This window comes from Salvelinus sp. IW2-2015, linkage group LG13 (assembly GCF_002910315.2).
Source record: "Salvelinus sp. IW2-2015 linkage group LG13, ASM291031v2, whole genome shotgun sequence".
Classification (NCBI taxonomy): domain Eukaryota; kingdom Metazoa; phylum Chordata; class Actinopteri; order Salmoniformes; family Salmonidae; genus Salvelinus; species Salvelinus sp. IW2-2015.
The window spans coordinates 5,293,518-5,315,378 of NC_036853.1; the positions used below are offsets into that span (position 1 = coordinate 5,293,518).

The 21,861-nt window shown below is 43.4% G+C and overlaps 1 protein-coding gene across 1 annotated transcript; it reads left to right on the forward strand.

The window, feature by feature from the left end:
• The first annotated feature begins 844 nt into the window (after window positions 1-844).
• Window positions 845-21,515, forward strand: washc4 (WASH complex subunit 4). Its single transcript, XM_070446088.1, has 30 exons — window positions 845-962; window positions 1,600-1,739; window positions 2,057-2,110; window positions 2,383-2,448; window positions 2,615-2,660; window positions 2,738-2,805; window positions 2,916-2,998; window positions 3,228-3,374; window positions 3,451-3,571; window positions 3,959-4,082; window positions 4,192-4,319; window positions 6,287-6,447; window positions 8,347-8,473; window positions 8,572-8,697; window positions 8,809-8,916; window positions 9,083-9,229; window positions 9,436-9,515; window positions 9,697-9,802; window positions 10,066-10,182; window positions 14,473-14,641; window positions 14,802-14,956; window positions 15,657-15,731; window positions 15,806-16,045; window positions 16,258-16,433; window positions 16,658-16,744; window positions 16,857-17,004; window positions 17,271-17,377; window positions 17,843-18,017; window positions 18,262-18,358; window positions 19,747-21,515. Exons 1-30 carry the CDS (start codon window positions 902-904, stop codon window positions 19,806-19,808), a joined length of 3,501 nt encoding a protein of 1,166 aa, XP_070302189.1. The 5' UTR covers window positions 845-901; the 3' UTR covers window positions 19,809-21,515.
• Window positions 21,516-21,861: the final 346 nt, after the last annotated feature.

A 21,861-nucleotide genomic window follows, 5' to 3' on the forward strand; every position in this document is an offset into this window, starting at 1 on the left:
GTGGGGGAAAGATTCTATTGGGGAAAGGTTCCCGTGGGGGTTGTCATGGAAGCCAAGAAGGGGAGTGAGGTGTGTGTGTGTGCTCAAACACACATGCACGTGTACATTTTATACAGTAATTGTAGTCTCACCCATTTATTCAGAGAGAAAACTTGTAAGTTGGTCCAATTCGACCAGAACACAACAGGAGGGTTAAATACATGTAAATAAATATTCGATTTGTTGGGGGGACTATCTGTTGTTCCATGTAGTGAATCTGTTATTCAATGTGTTTGTATGGGCTAATAGCAGTAAGGCCAAATTCAATGTTTCATCAAATAATAAAAAATGATTAAATAGCTAAATGATCCTTGGTATGACCTTGTTAAAACAATTCCATATAGCTTAGTAGACACCTGCCTTTTTGTTGTCACAGCCTTATTGTATATCACGTGGAGTATGAACAAATGGGTTATAGAGCAAACAACGCAAATATCACAACATAGGTTGTAGTATGGCTTTTTCACTGACTTGGCTTGGCTTCCCCAGTGATTTTACCCATCCACCGCTCCGGGGCTACGGATCTTTGGTAGGCCTAATATTCTCATACCATTGTGTTAAATAATAAGTATGATCGTGACACAATAAAATAGGCTATATACATTTAGGGGGAAAAAACATATTTCTCATTGTTGTATGGATATGTAATTGCCCATGATAAACCACAGTGTATATCAATTTGAGTAGTATCCCCAACACACCTGTACCAAAGACAGTACAGGTTTAGAAACTCTGCGCCTGTACAGTATTTTGTAAAAACTACATTACCCATAAACACCCTGAAGTCATGGGGCAAATCATGGGATTCACGTTCACTTTCTCCAACGGTTACCGCTAACATCAGTGGAGCAATCGCACTGCGATGGCGGTGGAAGCGATTTCTCCTGACTGGGAATTCGATCGATTTGATGATGGGTCTACGAGTAAGTAACTTTTAGTTAGCTTTTTAACTATCCGGATAGAAAAGTATGATTTGCTTGCCGGTGAAATTCTCATGGGCTTGAAGCCAGGCAAATTAGCTTGAGTGGCTAGTGATCTACGTTAGCAAGTTGTCTGGCCCAGCTTCGCTTTGCCTGAGCCGCAATGTTTMTTTTTTTTCTTACCAGACGATAATGTTAAAGCGCCTGTCAAATGTCAGAAGTTAGCTAGCTAATTTATTATATTTTGCGATGGTTGGTTTAAACGTCTTGTTAATCCTAGTGTTGTTGTTGCACAATACTGGCCAGCAACAGGCCGTCATGGCTGTCATGTTGAATTCATTATCTAGGTAACCATTGCCTCACACAGCTAGATTTTCAGGAAAGATACAGTGCACGTTTGACCCATTAAAAAAGCAATAACGACCAATTCTGTTAGCCACGTAGCTAGCTAACTTAGACACATAACTCTCAACTCCGCATCAGCTAGGAATTCATTCATATGATTGACAGGAGGCTACAGTACAGGCATCACAGTAGTGCTGTAACTTAAAAGCTAATGCATCCAAACGTGTATCCTCTTTCTTCCGGATTTACATTGCTGTGCTGCTAATGATCATGTATTGTCTGTTTGTCCCTCCAGAGATCCATACGGAGGTGCAGCAGAAGAACTATGGGAAGTTTCTGGAGGAGTACACCTCTCAGCTGAAAGGCATTGAGGACGCTCTCGACGACTCCATAGGAGACGTGTGGGACTTCACCCTGGACCCCATAGCCCTGAAGGTATCTCTCCCTCTCTCATCCTGACATTCACTCAGGTTAACTTTCCAGAGACATTGTCCTGCTGGAACTGAATCTGGGCCAGTTTTCCAGTGCTCGTGTTTTGGCTGCAGTCAGTGTCATGACTTGGGGATCATGTTGACTGAGAATTAAGTGACCTTCAGTGATGGTGATCTCCATAATAGAATGAATAGAACAGACAGCTCTATCGATAAATCATAGAGCATGGATTTTGATTGGACTGTCCATTCTCCATTCTTCTATGTGGATTCTATGGGGACATGAAACAAAACAATTTTTCGATCCTCTTCCTCTTTCAGCTTCTCCCATATGAACAGTCCTCGTTGTTGGAACTGATTAAAACTGACAACAAGGTAAATGAAGCCAAGATAAACCTTCCTCAGACATTTGAATTATGAAACTGTAATAATAGTTAATTAAGCCAGAAATATATTTGTTTCATGTATGTTATTTTGTTAGGGGAGTATTGTAAATCCCTAGCAGCACAATGCTATGAATTTGCTGGCTGTGATCCAAGAGATCATAATGAAGTCTTGCAATTTTACTAAGAAGGGAACGGGTCTAAGATTGCAACTCAAATGTACAAGTGTGCAGTTGATATTCCTTTGGTCTTTGCTCTCCACAGGTTCTGAACAAAGTCATTACAGTGTATGCAGCCCTCTGCAGTGAGGTTAAAAAGCTGAAGTATGAGGTAAGCTTGATGTTTCTTCATTGATAAAAGGTCTTGTTCAACTTTAATTMCACACTGTGTGTGTTGTTTGCACATGTAACTATTTCAGGAATGGCAGCGAGTCATTGCAACAGTTTTTGATGTATACAACTTACTGTATTGTATATGCCTTTGTCTCCCTCTGTAGGGGGAAATCAAGTTTTACAACGGCTTGCTGTACTATGGTGAAGGAGGTAATCATCTGTGATCTATGTAGCTTTATTGAATTATTGTTATTTTTTGTCTATCTAACTGTGTGTGTGTGTTCCAGTGTCAGACAGCTGTGTGGTTGAAGGAGAGTCACAGGTTCAGATGGGCCGGTTCATCTCCTTCTTTCAGGTCAGTAGTGAGAGAGTAAAACTGAGGAATTACCCAGGGGAGACTTATTGTAGTTCTAGGAATGTCCCTCCCTTTATCTCTCCATTTCTTTTCCTCATTCTCCGCTGTAGGAGCTGTCCTGTTTTGTGTCGCGGTGCTTTGAGGTGGTGGTCAACGTTGTCCATCAGCTGGCGGCGCTCTACAACAGCAACAAGTAAGACATGGACTCATCTTGGCACCCAGAACCAAATATCATGTGTGCGCTGGCCAGCCACTGGACAAGCACATATGCACCCCCATACAGACACACGCGCACATACACACTTACCCATGCAGACACTCACACACTCACCCATGCAGACACACACACACACACACATGCACCCCCATGCAGACACACACATTTACTGGAGCTTTATTTTTTACTGTTATTGATCTTTCAGGGGAGTCACAAAAATCATTGAGTCGTCCGGAGTTCATTTTCAGACAGTGTATGAGCACCTGGGGGAGCTGTTGGTGGTTCTGCTCACTCTGGATGAGATCATGGAGAATCACGGCACCCTGAAAGACCACTGGAAGATGTACAAGAGGTACAAACACACAGATGCATGATGATATACAGAAAGATAAAGGAGATATATTTATTTAGTCTCTCTTCCTTCCTAGGTTACTGAAGTCAGTGCATCATAACCCTGGGAAGTTTGCCATCCCAGAGGAGAAGCTGAAGCCGTTTGAGAAGCTGCTTTTGAAGCTAGAGGGACAGCTGCTGGACGGCATGATATTCCAGGTGGGTACGCCCTTCAGTGGTTTCATGTTGGTGACATCACTTCCTGGTAAAGGTGACTTGGGTCTCATTCAATATGCCTACATGTACATATTACCTTGACTAACCTGTGCCCCCGCACATTGACTCTGTACCGGTACCCCTTGTATATAGCCTCGCTACTGCTATTTTTACTTAATACCTATTTTTCTTTAAACTGCATTGTTGGTTAAGGGCTTGTAAGTACGCATTTCACTGTAAGGTCTACACCGGTTGTATTCGGTGCATGTGACAAATAAAATTTACTTTGAATATGCATGAAGGTTTCAGATTTTGTTTCTGAACACCTTGCTGAAAGGGGGTACTACTACTACTCCTGAACTCACCCATCTGTCTGTGTGTGTTGGCCAGGCGTGTGTGGAGCAGAGGTTTGACGACCCAGGAGAGGGAGTGTCAGTCTCTAAAAACAGTGCCTTCGCTGAAGAGTTTGCCCTCAACATCCGCACCATATTCACCAACGTGGAGTCAAAGATCGGTCAGTCTCTTTGGTCCAACACATTTCAGCGTTGTTTACTGGACAGAAAATGAAGCTTGAAATCTGATGTGTATATTTAGTTAGTTTGTGTATCTGGGGTCTGTTTTAGGTGAGCCCTCAGAGATAGACCAGAGGGATAAGTATGCTGGGGTCTGTGGACTTTACGTTCTTCACTTTCACATCTTCAGAACTGTCGACAAGAAGCTCTACAAAGCCCTGCTAGACATCTGCAAAAAGGTGTGTGTTTGACTTCAGGTTCTGTAGTTGTATTTGTGTGTGAACATACATTGAACAAAAATATAAACGCAATAGACATATTAGCAACCCATCATAGTAGTTGCGATTAGATTCCCCCTCTTTCTACACTGAACTAAAATATAAATGCAACATTTAAAGTGTTGGTCCCATGTTTCATGAGCTGATGTAAAATATCCTAGAAATGTTCCATACGCACTGTTCCATATGCACAAAAAGCTTATTTCTCTCAAATTATTCTGCACAAATTTGTTTACATCCCTGTTGGTGAGCATTTCTCTTTTGCCAAGATAATCTATCCACCTGGCCGGTGTGGCATATCAAGAAGCTGATTAAACAGCTTGATTGTTATACAGGTGCACCTTGTGCTGGGCACAATAAAAAGCCAATTTGACATTTTGCCACAAATGTCTCAAGTTTTGAGGGAGTGTGTAATTGGTATGCTGACTGCAGGAATGTCGCGGCAGGTAGCCTAGTGGTTAGAGCGTTGGGCCAGGAACCGAAAGGTTGCTGGATCGATTCCCCGAACTGACATGGTAAAATCTGTCGTTCTGCCCCTGAACAAGGCAGTTAACCCACCGTTCCCTGGTAGGCCATCATTGTAAATAATAATTTGTTGTTAACTGACTTGTCTTGTTAAATAAAGGTTACATTTACATTACATTCACAACTGCAGACTGTGAAACTACYCCAGCCCAGGACCTCCACATCCGGCTTCTTCGCCTGCGGGTTGGTCGAGCCACCCAGACAGCTGAACTGTGGGTTTGCACATCCGAAGAATTTCTGCACAGAAAACGTCTCAGGGAAGCTCATCTGCATGCTCGTTGTCCTCACCAGAGTCTTGACCTGACTACAGTTCGGCGTCGTAACGTTCAGTGGGCAAATGCTCACCTTTGATGGCCACTGGCACACTGGAGAAGTGTGCATCTTCACAGATGGCAGACAGTGTGTACGGAGTCGTGTGGGCGAGCGGTTTCCTGATGTCAACGTTGTGAACAGAGTGCCCCATGGAGTCGGTGGGGTTATGGTATGGGCAGGCATAAGCTACGGACAACGAACACAATTGCATTTTATCTGGGGCCATTTGAATGCATAGATATACCGTGTCGAGATCCTGAGGCCCATTGTTGTGCCAGTCATCCGCCGCTATCACCTTATGTTTCAGCATGATAATGCACAGCCCCATGTCGCAAGGATCTTTACATAATTCCTGGAAGCTGAAAATGTCCCAGTTCTTCCATGGCCTGCATACTCACCAGACATGTTACCCATTGACCATGCTTGGGATGCTCTGGATCGACATGTACGACAGAGTGTTCCAGTTCCCGCCAATATCCAGCAACTTCGCACAGCCATTGAAGAGGAGTGGGACAACATTCCACAGGCCACAATCAACAGCCTGGACTGGTTTTCTGATCCATATCTGTATTCACAGTCATGTGAAATCCATAGACTAGGGCCTAATGAATTTACTTCTATTAACTGATTTCCTTATATGAACTGTAACTCAGTAAAACCTTTGAAATTGTTGCATGTTGTGTTTTATTTTTGTTTAGTATATTTATGTTGTGGGAGTGCGGTGGTTTATCCCTTCTCAATCCTCTCCCCTTTATCTCCCTCTCACATCTTTTCTCTCTCCCTTCTCATCCTCTCGCTCCCTTCTCTCGCTCCCTTCTCTCGCTCCCTTCTCTCCCTCTCGCTCCCTTCTCTCGCTCCCTTCTCTCGCTCCCTTCTCTCCCTCTCGCTCCCTTCTCTCCCTCTCGCTCCCTTCTCATCCTCTCCCTCTCTTTCATTTCTCATCCTCTCCCTCTTTCATTTCTCATCCTCCCCCTCTCTCTCCCTTCTCATCCTCTCCCTCTCTCCCTTCTCCTCCTCTTTCCCTTCTCCTCCTCTTTCCCTTCTCCTCCTCTCTCCCTTCTCCATRCCTCTCCCTTCTCCTCTCCCCCCAGGTGCCTGCAGTGACTCTGACGTCTAACATCATCTGGTTCCCTGACACCTTCCTCATGGCCAAGGTCCCGGCAGCAGCCAAGCTTATGGACAAGAAAAGTGTTCAGAGCGTTAGAGCACAGAGAGACGCATATCTGCAGCAGAGAGCACAGACTCTCACCAAGTAGGTCCATCAGTCAATCCATCACATTTACACGATTTGTTTTGCTTTAACCCCTGGATTACAGTTGAGCATGAGGGGAGTCATAGTTTGTTTCCTGTGTCTTCTGAGTTAACATATACAGTACCAGTCAAAAGTTTAAACACACCTACTCATTCCAGGGTTTTCTTTATTTTGTCTAATTTCTACATCGTGGAATAATAGTGAAGACATCAAAACTATGAAGTAACACATACGGAATCATGTAGTAACCAAAAAAAGTTTTAAACAAATCGAAATCTTTTTTTATATGTGAAATTCTTCAAAGTAGCCACCCTTWTCCTTGATGACAGCTTTGCACACTCTTGGCATTCTCTCATCCAGCTTCATGAGGTAGTCACCTGTAATGCATTTCAATTAACAGGTGTGCCTTGTTAAAAGTACATTTGTGGAATTTCTTTCCTTAATGCATTTGAGCCAATCAGTTGTGTTGTGACAAGGTAGGGGTGGTATACAGAAGATAGTCCTATTTGGTAAAAGACCAAGTCCATGGCAAGAACTGCTCAAATAAGCAAAGAGAAATGACAGTCCATCATTACTTAAAGACATGAAGGTCAGTCAATCCGGAAAATTTCAAGAACTTTGAAAGTTTCTTCAAGTGCAGTCGCAAAAACCATCAAGCCCTATGATGAAACTGGCTCTCATGAGGAGCGCCACAGAAAAGGAAGTCCCAGAGTTACCTGTGCTTGAGTTACCTTCTTTCTTGAACTGTACTGTTGGTTAAGGGCTTGTAAGTAAGCATTTCACGGTAAGGTCTACACTTGTTGTGTTCAGCGCACGTGACAAATAAAGTTTGATTTGCTGCAGAGGACAAGTTCATTAGAGTTACCAGCCTCAGAAATCGGAAATTAACTGCACATCAGATTGCAGCCCAAATAATGCTTCACAGAGTTCAAGTAACAGACACATATCAATATCAACATCAACTGTTCAGAGGAGACCGTGTGAATCAGGGCTTCATGGTCGAATTACTGCAAAGAAACCACTTCTAAAGGACACAAATGATAAGAATAGACTTGCTTGGGCTAAGAAACACGAGCAATGGACATTAGATCGCAGGAAATCTGTCCTTTGGTCTGATGAGTCCAAATTTTAGATTTTTGGTTCCAAACGCCGTGTCTTTGTGAGACGCAGAGTAGGTGAATGGATGATCTCTGCATGTGTGGTTCCCACCGTGAAGCATGGAGGAGGAGGTGTGATGGTCTTGGGGTGCTTTGCTGGTGAGTGTCTGTGATTTATTTAGAATTGAAGGCACACTTAACCAGCATGGCTACCACAGCATTCTGCAGTAATACGCCATCCCATCTGGTTTGCGCTTAGTGGGACGATCATTTGTTTTTCTACAGGACAATGACCCAACACAAACCTCCAGACTGTGTAAGGGCTATTTGAACAAGAAGGAGAGTGATGGAGAGCTGCATCAGATGACCTGGCCTCCACAATCACCCGACCTCAACCCAATTGAGATGGTTTGGGATGAGTTGGACCGCAGAGTGAAGGAAAAGCAGCCAACAAGTGCTCAGCATATGTGGGAACTACTTCAAGACTGTTGGAAAAGCATTCGAGGTGACTACCTCATGAAGCTGGTTGAGAGAATGCCAAGAGTGTGCAAAGCTGTCAAGGCAAAGGGTGGCTTCTTTGAAGAATCAAAAATATGAAATATATTTTGATTTGTTGAACACGTTTTATTTTATATATATAAAAAAAAAAATTGGTTACTTCCTAATTCCATATGTGTTATTTCATAGTTTTGATGTTTTCACTTTTATTCTACAATGTAGAAAATAGTAAAATAAAGAAAAACCCTTGAATTAGTTACTTTTAACTGGTAACGTACATGTATGATTTATCTCTCCCTGTCAGGGATGTTCAGTCTTACTATGTGTTTGTGACATCCTGGATGATGAAAATGGAGGCCATCTCGTCGAAGGAGCAGCGCAACGACAAGCTGTCAGAGGACCTCAGTAGCAGGTGTAACGTCTTTGTGCAGGTGTGGACTGACTTTATTAACTAACCTTTCAGAAACTGCTCAAACGTACCAGGGGGATGATTTTATGTCATATATTATTTTCCATGTCTCCCCTGCAGGGTATCCTGTATGCCTACAGTATCGGCACCATCATTAAGACTACCATGAACCTGTACATGTCCATGCAGAGACCCATGACCAAGGCCTCTGTCAAAGCCCTCTGCAGACTGGTCGAGCTGCTCAAGGTGTGTGTGCTAATTTGTTGTGCATTATGATAAATAATTGTAGATAAAACATTGTGAATGTATCAAACACAGCTGTTTAAAGAGGTGTGATGTCACTTCCTCCCTGGTCAGGCAGTGGAGCACACGTTCCACAGGCGGTCCATGGTGGTGGCTGACTCTGTCTCCCACATAACCCAGCACCTGCAGTCCCAGGCCCTGAACTCCATTGGCACCGCTAAGGTAACACTACTCTCATCTCAATTCAGTATCTTTTTTGTGTAGGGAAATTCAATTTACACCCAGGGGATTACAGAAATGCAACATTTATACACCTCATATTCACATCTGACAAAGAAACACATTTCTATAATTTCTCCCATCAGTTTGAATATGTTTCTTTCCGTAGAAAAGGGTGATCTCTGACAAGAAGTACAGCGAGCAGCGTCTGGATGTGCTGTCCTCTCTGGTGATGGCAGAGAACGCTCTCAATGGGCCCAGCACTAAAGAGCGCCGCCTAGTGGTCTCCCTGGCCCTCAGTGTGGGAACACAGATGGTATGACCATTATTCAAGTTTCTTCTGCCTAGGGTTGCAAAATTCTGGTAATTTTCCAGGTTTTCCAAGAATCCCAGTTGGAATATTCCTAGAATCAGGAGGGAATAAGCAGAAAATCCAGGAATCGTTCAACTGGGAATTTGGTGAAAATATTTACGTGAACTGAAGGTTATGTTGCGATGGTAACTTCCTACAAATTCTTCAAGAAAACCTTCAAAGACGAGGAGCTGCTCCCGCTGCAGTTGGTGCTAAAGAAGCTGGACCTGATCAGTGAGCTCAAGGAGAGGTGAGGGGAACACACTGCCCGGTAAAGCCTAGGCATTAGCTATAGGACCTAACACAAGTCTTCAGTTCTATTTAAGCAAACTAAAAACCCAGGAAAAACACCTGAAACCTACATTTTTTGATAAATGTAAGTATATGAATGTAATGTACCGGTATGTAATATATCACTGTTCTCTGATCAGGGTGAAGGTCCAGTGTGACTGTAGTTTCCTGTACTGGCACAGAGCTGTATTTCCCATATATCTGGATGATGTGTATGACCACGCTGTAGATGCTGCACGGATACATGTAAGCACTGAACACACCTCTATTCTCTCAGCTTCAAGCGATATCCTTACTCTCACTTTCATAACATACTATCCATAAACATGATCAACTGCCAGCACTTCTCTACCAATATGTAGCTCGCTGTTCTGCTTCTCATTGGTTCCTGTTGTCGCTTTTGATGCATTGATTGGTCCCCTTGGCTGTCCCTTGTCCTGGTCGTTGGATATGTTTCACCGGTCCTGCTGTCACTCCTACCCGTGACTGTTTATGATTGGCTCGTGCAGTACATGTTCAGCGCCCTGAGGGACAGCGTACCCACCATGCTTCACGCCAAACACATGGAGTCATGTGACCAGCTACTGGAGAGCTACGACACAGAGATCATGGAGGTGTTCAATGAGGTGAGGAGGGAAGAGGGAGGGAGAAGCAGCTGAGAGGAGAGGTGAGATGGGGTTGCTTAGGGTAGCTTTAAAAAWAWATATATATACAGTGGGGCAAAAAAGTATTTAGTCAGCCACCAATTGTGCAAGTTCTCCCACTTAAAAAGATGAGAGAGGCCTGTAATTTTCATCATAGGTACACTTCAACTATGACAGACGAAATGAGGAAAAAAAATCCAGAAAATCACATTGTAGGATTTCTAATTAATTTATTTGCAAATTATGGTGGAAAATAAGTATTTGGTCACCTACAAACAAGCAAGATTTTGGTCCACAGACCTGTAACTTCTCCTTTAAGAGGCCCTGTCCTCCACTCGTTACCTGTATTAATGGCACCTGTTGAACTTGTTATCAGTATAAAAGACACCTGTCCACAACCTCAAACAGTCACACTCCAAACTCCACTATGGCCAAGACAAAGAGCTGTCAAAGGACACCAGAAACAAAATTGTAGACCTGCACCAGGCTGGGAAACGAATCTGCAATAGGTAAGCAGCTTGTTTGAAGAAATCAACTGTGGAGCAATTATGAGGAAATGAAGACTGATAAGACCACTGATAATCTCTCGATTGGGTCCACGCAAAGATCTCACCCCGTGGGTCAAAATGATCACAAGAACGTGTGCAAAAATCCCAGAACCACACGGGGGACCTAGTGAATGACCTGCAGAGAGCTGGGACCAACAAAGCCTACCATCAGTAACAACACGCCGCAGGGACTCAAATCCTGCAATGCCAGACGTGTCCCCTGCTTAAGCCAGTACATGTCCAGGCCGTCTGAAGTTGCTAGAGAGCATTTGGATGATCCAGAAGAAGATTGGGAAATGTCAGATGAAACCAAATACGAACTTTTGGTAAAAACAACTCGCGTGTTTTGGAGGACAAAGAATGCTGGTTGCATCAAAGAACACCATACTACTGTGAAGCATGGGGTGGAACACATGCTTTGGGGCTGTTTTTCTGCAAAGGACACAGAGACGAATCCGTGTAAAGGAAAGAATGAATGGGCCATGTATCGTGAGGTTTTGAGTGAAACTCCTTCCATCAGCAAGGGCAATGAAGTAAACGTGGCTTGGTTTTCAGATGACACATGATCCCACACAGTCGCCCGGTGCAACGAAGGAGTGCTTAAGAGCATTTAAGGTCCTGGAGTGCCTAGCAGTCCTCAGATCTCACCATAGAAAATCTTGGGGGAGTTGAAAGTCGTGTTGCCCAGCAACAGCCCAAAACATCACTGCTCTAAGAGGAGATTTGCATGGAGGAATGGGCCAAAATACCAGCAACAGTGTGTGAAACTTGTGAAGACTTACAGAAATGTTTGACCTATGTCATTGCCAAAAGGAATATAACAAAGTATTGAGAACTTTTGTTATTGACCAAAATACTTATTTTCCACCATAATTTGCAAATAAATTTAAAATCCTACAATGTGATTTTCTGGAATTTTTTTCTATTTGTCTGTCATAGTTGAAGTGTACCTATGATGAAAATTACAGGCCTCTCTCTACTTTTTAAGTGGAGAACTTGCACAGGTTGGTGGCTAAATACTTTTTTGCCCCACTGTCATACACACCACACAAATTTGTCTGCAACTGTGTATGTGAACCTTTGGAATTACCTGGATTTCTGCATAAATGTGATCTGATCTATCTAAGTCACAACAATAGACAAACACGTGCTAAATCTAATAACAAAACAATTATATTTTCGATGTTTATTGAACACACTGTGTAAACATTCACAGTGCAGGGTGGAAGTATGTTGAACCCTTGATTTTAATAATGGTTGACCCTCTTTGGCGATAACCTCATCAAGACGTGTTTCTGTATTTACAAGTAGAGACTTGATCAACTGGTCTAGGGGAGGAGTTGGGACCGATCCTCTTTACAAAACTGTTTCAGTTCAGCAATATTCTTGGGATGTCTGGTGTGAACCGCTCTCGAGGTCATGCCACAGCATCTCAATCGGGTTGCTTCAATTCACCGACAGAGAGCCTTACATTCTCCTGCAAAATGTCTTGATAAACTTCAGAATTCATTTTTCCGTCAATGATAGCAAGCTGTCCAGGCCCTGAGGCAGCAAAGCAGCTCCAAACCATGATGCTCCCTCCACCATACTTTACAGTTGGGATGAGGTTTTGATGTTGGTGTGCTGTGCTGTGCTGTGCCTTTTTTTGTACATCAGTGGCTTCTTCTGTGGTGTCCTCCCATGAACACCATTCTTGTTTAATGTTCTACATATCGTAGACTCGCCAAAAGAGATGTTTCCATCTTCCAGAGATTTCTGTAAGTCTTTAGCTGACACTAGGATTCGTCTTTACCTCATTGAGCATTGTGCTCTTGCTGTCATCTTTGCAGGACGGCCACTCCTAGGGAGAGTAGCAACAGTGTTGAACTTTCTCCATTTATATTACAATATGTCTTACCATGGACTGATGAACATCAAGGCTTTTAGAGATACTTTTGTAACCTTTTCCAGCTTTTTGCAAGTCAACAATTCTTCATCTTAGGTCTTCTGAGATCTCTTTTGTTCGAGGCATGGTTCACATCAGACAAACTCAAATTCCAATTTTGCTAGTTTTTTTTATAGGGCAGGGCAGCTCTAGCCAACATCTCCAATCTCGTCTCATTGATTGGACCTCCAGGTTAGTTGACTACTGACACCAATTACCTTTTGGAGAAGTCATTAGCCTGGGGGTCTTTCCAACCTGCACTGTGAATGTTTAAATGATGTATTCAATATAGACAAGAAAAATACAATAATTTGTTTTATTAGTTTAAGCACACTGTGTTTGCCTATTGTTGTGACTTAGATGAAGATCAGATAAAATGTTATGGCCAATTTATGCAGAAATCCAGGTAATTCCAAAGGGATCACATACTTTCTCTTGCCACTGTATATATATTAATTAATTAATTATACAGTACCAGTCAAAAGTTTGGACACACCTACTCATTCCTGTTTTTCTTTCTTTCTTTTTACTATTTTATGCATTGTAGAATAATAGTGAAGACATCAAAACTATGAAATAACACATGAATCATGTAGAAACCAAAAAAAGTGTTAAACAAATCAAAATATAGTTTATATTTGAGATTCTTCAAAGTAGCCACCCTTTGCCTTGATGACAGCTTTGCACACTCTTGGCATTCTCTCAACCAGCTTCATGAGGTAGTCACCTGGAATGCTTTTCCAACAGTATTGAAGGAGTGCTCATATATGCTGGGCACTTGTTGGCTGCTTTTCCTTCACTCTGCGGTCCAACTCATCCCAAACCATCTCAATTGGGTTGAGSTRGGGTGATTGTGGAGCACTCAGTCACTCTCTTTGGTCAAATTGCCCTTACACAGCCTGGAGGTGTGTTTTGGGTCATTATCCTGCTGAAAACAAATGATAGTCCCACTAAGCGCAATCCAGATGGGATGGCGTATCGCTGCAGAATGCTGTGGTAGCCATGCTGGTTAAGTGTGCCTTGAATTCTAAATAAATCACAGACATTGTCACCAGCAAAGCACCACCACACCGTCACACCTCCTCCATGCTTCACGGTGGGAACCACACATGCGGAGATCATCCGTTCACCTACTCTGCATCTCACAAAGACACAGCAGTTGGAACCAAAAATCGCAAATTTGGACTCATCAGACCAAAGAACAGATTTCCAAAGGTCCAATGTCCATTGGTCGTGTTTCTTGGCCCAAGCAAGTCTCTTCTTCTTATCGGTGTCCTTTAGTAGTGCTTTCTTTGCAGYAATTCGACCATGAAGCCCTGATTCACAGTCTCCTCTGAACAGTTGATGTTGATATTGATATGTGCCTGTTACTTGAACTRTGTGAAGCATTTATTTGGGCTGCAATCTGAGGTGRAGTTATTCTAATGAACGTATCCTCTGCAGCAGAGGTAACTCTGGGTTTTCCTTTCCTGTGGCGGTCCTCATGAGAGCCAGTTTCATCATAYTWGCTTGATGGTGGAAAGCTGTCATCAAGGCAAAGTGTGGCTTCTTTGAATAATATAAAATATATTTTGATTTGTTTAACTTGTCTAACTTTTTTTGATTGTTTGGTTACTAAATGATTCCATATGTGGTATTTCATAGTTTTGATGTCTTCACTATTATTATACAATGTAGAAAATAGTAAAAAATAAAGAAATACCCTTAAATGAGTAGGTGTGTCCAAACTTGTCCTGTATATCTATTCCCTGTATAAATCTCACCCTCCACCTCCCTCCCTTCATCCCTTTCTCCTCTCAGCATCTGTTGGACAAYCTGTGTAAAGAGATAGAGAAGGACCTGCGTCTGTCTGTCCACACACACCTGAAGCTGGACGACAGGAACCCCTTCAAGGTGGGCATGAAGGACATGGCCCACTTCTTCTACCTCAAACCCATCCGCTTCTTCAACCGCTTCATACACATTAAAGGTAGCTACGCACTGCACTGGATGGGCCCCTGGGATACAGCACTGTGGTGTGTGCGGGGTTTTGCAAGTCCTTTACCAAGATGTGTGTTCAGTCTATTCTATGCATATTTGTGTGTCTTTGTCTCAGAGTATGTCTCACCGTGTGTGTGTCGTCCTCACAGCCTACGTGACTCACTACCTGGATAAGACGTTCTATAACCTAACCACAGTGGCTCTGCATGACTGGGCCACCTACAGCGAGATGAGGAACCTGGCAACACAGCGCTACGGACTCATGATGACAGAGGCACATCTACCCAGCCAGACCCTAGAACAGGTGTGTGTGTGTGTGTGTGTGTAGTGTGTGCGGTGTGTGTGTGTCAGTCAGTCGATGAAGTCTGCTGAGGCCAGGATTCAATCCGAGCGGCTTTTCCGGCTATGCACCTTTTTAACGCATTCGCCGGAGACTGTATTCATGGTAAAAGCTACCTAGGCTATGTCGGCTCAATCGGAAATGACCTTTTAAATGGTTTTAGGTTCTAAAACACTCAACGGACATTATGAAAGCTTAACCAAGTTTAAATCTTCCCAMAGGGTCAATACAGCTGCATTCAGACAAAACATGTTTCCATCAAAACAAGTATATTCCTCCTATTTAGGCACTTCTCCTCTCCAATCCTTACATATTTTATGGTTCGACAGGAAGACAAAGTGATAGGGTAATAAACCATTGTTTCTCCCTTAAGGGGATCTGACCTGACCTCAACCCCCTTGATGCCTTATCCAAAGATCTCCACCCGTATCCTCTATAGCAAACCTGTGACTTCCTCCCGTCCACCCAACACATTCCAAAGCCATCTGGCTCCTACAGATAACCATTAACTTCTGATYTAAAAACCACTCTCTTTCACTCGTCAGATACTACACTGCTGAGTATAACAATGTTCCAAGTTTAACCCAGAATCTAACAATGGCGAATAGTCGACACAGCGCTATTTGATTGAATCCTGGCCTAAGTYTCCTTTTGCTTTGTCCAGGGACTGGACGTGTTGGAGATCATGAGGAACATCCATGTGTTTGTATCCCGCTATCTCTACAACCTCAACAACCAGGTAAGATCTGTCTCTCTCTRCTACCTGTTCTGTCTGTCTCACCGGTCTGTCTCACCCGTCTGTCTGTCCCTCAGATCTTCATTGAGAAGACAAGCAACAACAAGCACCTAAACACCATCAACATCCGCCACATCGCCAACTCCATCCGCACCCACGGCACGGGCATCATGAACACCACGGTCAACTTCACCTACCAGTTCCTGAGGAAGAAGTTCTACATCTTCAGTCAGTTCATGTACGACGAGCACATAAAGTCCAGACTCATCAAAGACATCCGCTTCTTCAGGGAGACCAAAGACCAGTCAGACCAGAAGGTAACGGGGCTCACTTCACCTCTTCAGTTGTGTGGAAAAACCTGTTGTGAAGTCATACATTTATGACCGGTCTTTCCCTTTAGCTTGTAGGGAATAGAAGAACTAGTCACAAAAGGCTCCGGTTTGAAAAACAAACAGGAGTGTTGCTCCCGGTCTGACATGTCCTCTGACTGTATTGCCATATCTGTATGTCTGTGTTATGTTTGATCTAGTACCCGTTTGAGAGGGCAGAGAAGTTTAACCGTGGCATCAGGAAGCTTGGCATCACCCCAGACGGGCAGAGTTACCTGGACCAGTTTAGACAGCTTATTAGCCAGATCGGTAATGCCATGGGCTACGTTCGCATGATCCGCTCTGGAGGACTCCACTGTTGCAGCAGCGCCATCAGGTACCAGACACAGGGCATTGATAGTACGTTATAACACTTTAAGATATGGAATGTTCTACACTGTGTTTCCCAGGTTTGTTCCAAGCTTGGAGATTTAGTGCTGTAAGGGTTATGGGTAATGTTGTTTTTGGAGATGTAGTACTGTAAAGGGGGTTGTGGGTAACCTAGTTCAATAGTAAATGGTAATAAACCATAAACCCACTTGTGTATTGTGTTTTTCACAGGTTTGTCCCTGACCTGGAGGATATAGTGAACTTTGAGGAGCTGGTGAAGGAGGAGGGGCTTTCAGAGGAGACCCAGAAAGCTGCCAGGTATGCTTGTGTGCACCTGATGATGTATTTCAATTCACACAGCTTTAACCAAAACAATTGCTCTCTATGGGCTAAAGTATTCTTATCTCTTCTGAATGTGTCTTCCTCTCAGCCTGCTGGACTCTGTGCTGGGGGATCTGACCAGTAACTCTGCCGAGGGGACAGAGTACTTCAAGATGCTGGTGGGAGTTTTCGCCCCCGAGTTCCGCAGCATCAAGAACATGCACCTGAGAAACTTCTACATGATCGTACCTCCTCTGGTGTGTCCTTTCACGCATCTCTCTCTATTCATCTCTTTCACCCACTCATGTCTGAGCACTTCTTCTCTGTCTTTCAGGCATTCACCCATCTCTGAGCAGTCTGTCCATCCTTCTCTCTTAGTTTGTCAACTCCTCTCTTTTGGAATATATCCTTCTCTCCTTTATGTGTATCTGTTTATCTCTCATTCTCTCTCCCTGTCCATCTAACTTTCTGTTCTGAAGCAGCAGATACCTTCTCTTATACAACCTTTTCTTTTCTCCTTCAGACGGTGAATTTTGTGGAGCACTCCATCGGCTGCAAGGAGAAACTCAACAAGAAGAACAAAGGAGGGGCAGCCTTCACAGACGATGGCTTTGCCATGGGTGAGTCAGTGTGGTATGATCTTTCACAGATCACTGTATGTAGTAGGATAGGATAAAACTTTCACATTAGCTGTTGATGATTTTCACTGATCGTTGTTATCTCACTCTCACCTCGTCTCTCTCCCTTCCTCTTCTCCTCTGCTCTTTCCCCTTCCTCCCTCATACCCTCCTCCACCCTCTCCCTCCTACCCCTCCCTCTCCTCCCTCTCCCCTCTTCTCCTCTGCTCTTTTCCTTCCTCCTCATACCCTCCTCCACCCTCTGCCTACTACCCCTCCCTCTCCTCCCCATCCCCCATTCTCCTAGCCTACCCTCTCCTCTCCTACCCTCCCTCTCCCATCCTCCCCTCCCTTCCTCCCTTCTCCTTTACTCCCTCCTACCGCTCCTCTCCTTCTACACCTACCCACCTCCCTCTTCCCTCCTAGCTCCTCTCTCCTCTCCACTCTCCTGCTACAGCGTGTGGCCACATCCGTTAAGCTGTACCCAGTACTTGGAGTTTGACTCCCTCCACTGGTTCCAGGCAGTCAGGGAGAAGTACATGAAGGAGATGAGTGCTGTGGTGAAGGAGCAGAATGTCCAGGCCACCAGTCAGGATGAGAAGCTCCTGCAGACAATGAACCTCACCCAGAAGAGACTGGACATCTACCTGCAGGTACATGGCTGACCACTGACCTCCGATCTAGAATMAGATTATTCAACGTCAAGTCCTAGCCTTGACCATCATGGGGGTTTGACAATATCTGATCCTGGGCCAGTGATTATGGGGAATGGGTATCCTACCTACTGCTGCAAAAAGAGCGGAGGGGAATATGAGCTTGGCAGCTTTGTGTGTTGACACTGAAATAATCAATCCAACCAATCAATCAGTAATGCCCCCTCTCTGTTGTCTCCTATAGGAGTTTGAACTGCTTCACTTCTCCTTGAGCAGCGCTCGGATCTTCTTCAGAGCTGACAAGACGGCCGCCGAGGAGACCCAGGAGAGGAAGGACAGAGGTCAGGGGTCATGGGGGTGGGCAGGTAGTCTTGCCGAGGGCAGCAGGTAGCCTAGCGGTTTGTGTTGGGCCAGGAACCGAAKGGTTGATTGTTCACTTAGTCGGCTCTGGGATTCAAACTATCGTTTGATCTGCCCTTGAGCAAGGCATTTAACCKTATTTGGKGCAGGAGGGTAGGGCTGCAGTGTTATCAGCTCTTAACCAACCATGCTATTTTGTTGTTGTTCGTTGTTTGCGGCCTCCGACCCCAAGGCACTACAGAGGGTAGTGCGTACGGCCCAGTACATCACCAGGGCCAAGGTTACTGTTATCCAGGACCTCTATACCAGGCAGTGTCAGAGGAAGGCCCTAAAGATTGTCAAAGACTCCAGCCACTCTAGTCATAGACTGTTCTCTCTGCTACCGCACGGCAYGCGGTACCGGAGCGCGAAGTCCAGGTCCAAGAGGCTCCTAAATAGCTTCTACCCCCAAGCCATAAGACTCCTGAACAGCTAATCAAATGGCTACCCAGACTATTTTCATTGCCCCCCCCTCCCCGCTGCTGCTACTCTGTTATTATCTATGCGTAGTCACTAATAACTCTACCTACATGTACATATTACCTCAATTACCTCGTCACCGGTGCCCCCGCACATTGACATTGACTCTGTACCTGTACCTCCTGTATATAGCCCCGCTATTGTTATTTACTGCTGCTCTTTAATTATTTGTTTTTCTTATCTCTTTTTTWATTTTTTATTCTTAACTGCATTTTTMGTTAAGGGCTTGTAAGTAAGCGTTTCACTGTAAGGTCTACACCTGTTGTATTCGACGCATGTGACAAATACCATTTTATTTGATTTAATTGCTCCAGGGTCGCTGTCAATAATGGTTGATCCCTAGCCATGACCCAACTCTCCAAGGGTGTCTCGGGGAGTTGGATATGCAAAAAAACAAATTTCACACCACACACTTGTACATGTGAAACAGAACAAATATAAGCCCCCCCCTCCCATTTGACCTTTTGAGGAGGGTTCACTGGGGGAGGTCAATCTGGTTTCCATGGAAACCAGTGTTTTTATTTTATTTTCTATTTTACCTTTATTTAAACAGGGAYCCCTGCGCATACAATTCATGAGACAACATTTTATCAAAATCAGATCAGTACAAAAACAATCAAGACAAWTAGCCACATTCCTCAGAAGATTGTTCCTCAATCAATAATTTCTATTTTGTAGAGGAGAGATGWAGAAATACATTTTCTATTCATGTAATGATGGTTGTGTTTTGCATAATGGCTTTATAAAGAGAGTACCAATGCAATTTACAGGAAGATCAGCTGACGTTATGCCATCAGCTAATGGTGAATAATGTTATGTAAAAATGACCGTCTTTATTTCTGTCTTTCAGAAGCGGCTGCCAAAGCAGTGCCCACATGTACAGATGGCTCTGAACTTCTAAGGGACTGCTAAGGGACACTCATGAGTTCATTAGGTCAGAGTTCAAATATCAGTTCTGGGACTAATCTGGATGACAGGGGTACTCCACTGGATGGAGAGGAGGGCAAGGTGGGGATAAACGGGGCAGAAGACTACTGTCATGTCCTGTGATACAAGAGGGAAAGTTGAAGACTGGAGTGTGTTCTTAGAGACATGGAAGCCCCCCTTAGCAGAAAACAGGACAATGATGCAGAAAAATCCATTCTTTGCCCCTGAACTGCTTGTCCTTTTAAGCTCTGGATTGGTCCTGGGAGGCTCTGGTGAGAGGCAGAGAGGGTTCTAGTAATGATTTGCTTCATGTGATTCTGGTCCCATGTCTGCCAAGCATCTCATGATTATGCCCCCATGGAGGTGTCTCATCGTTAATAAAATAGAATCTCTTTCTGAAATGCTCAAACACTCGCTCTTTCTCTCTTTTGTCGGTCTCTTTCTCTGTATGTATGGATTAGCTACTTTGTGGCGTTAACTGGACTGCTTATCATTTATTTAGGGGGAATGAGTAGTTCATGTCAGGCAAAATGTTATTTATTTTCTGTGYCTACATTTAATTGGTTGTAATAAATAATGAGAGACAGAGGTGTGTCTTCAGACTGTTTAATCAGCCTGAATAGACTAGATGTCCAGTGGCACAACAGGCCAGAGATTATTTTGATATGATAAAATCAGCAGCTCTGTAATTAATGACTCCGATATCAGGGAGATGATGATGTAATCAATTACATTGATGGATTTGTATGTGTGTGTACATGTTACTTTCCACTTTTTGTCCTTGGACATAATGCWGAAGCTCACGTCTAAATCCTAACATGTCTGCTTCCTCTTCTGCAGTGCTGACCATAGCCTTTGTCCCTATAATGTTGAGCATCACAATGAATGAACACACAGGATAATCAGATGTTCTTGCAGAAGAGAAGAGTGATTTGTTGTGGTAGCTGTATTCTCTGTAATGTCTCCATAGAAGATTATGACGTTGTGTGCGCATCACATTTGACTTCATGYATGTTTTCAAAGACAGACATGACTTGGTAGACATTTTATGTTTATATGAAATTCTATTGGATTTCACTCCTTGCCATTGTGATTTTCTTTAAGTACAGGCCAGGGTGCCTTTTTGATTGTTCAATGATGACTTATATTGTGTATGTTTCTATACATAAAATACTAGTTGAGAATATACTTCATAACTACAATGAAGAGTAGAAAAAATACRAACTCCCTTTACTATTTGGTTACAGTCCATTTAGAGCTTTTCTCAATGTCATTTTATGACTCAAAGCACTTAATCTTTTATGTTCAAATCAATATTTTCCTTTAAACACAAAGGGTTCCTGTATCATCATAAAGATCTATGTTTCCTTGTTGCYTGCTGTCATGTTAGTAAAGGACTTGTTTTATTGTCTACCAATGGTACGGCTAATATGGTTTTGATATGTGTTCTTGATAGCCCTGTCTGCTGAGTATTTCATCGGTTAAAGCAGGGTCTTAACATGCCAAGTCATGATGTCATAGGGTCCTGTGTTTTGGGCAATCATGTCACATGACCTGGATTGTAACCTTTTTTTTAAACTGTCCCCTTTTCTTTTTATGTAAATGAGCGCAGCAGCATCCTCAGACCGTTGTTTATATTTTTGGTGTAATTCTCATTTCTGTAAAAGGCTTCAAATAAAGGTTCAAATCTTGGTCATGTTACATGATAGCAGTGTTGGAAAAAGTACCCAGACATCATACTTTAGTAAAAATACCCTAATAGAAAATGACTCGAGTGAAAGTCACCAAGTAAAATACTACTTGAATAATAGTCTAAAAGTATTTGGGTTTAAATATACTTAAGTATCAAAAGTAAAATTATGAATAATTTCTAATTCCTTATATTAAGCAAACCAGATGACACCATTTTCTTGTTTTAATTTACGGATAGTCGGACACACTCCAACACTCAGACATCGTTTACAAACAAAGCATTTGTGTTTAGTGAGTCCTCCAGATCAGATGCAGTAGGGATGACCAGGGATGTTCTCTTGATAAG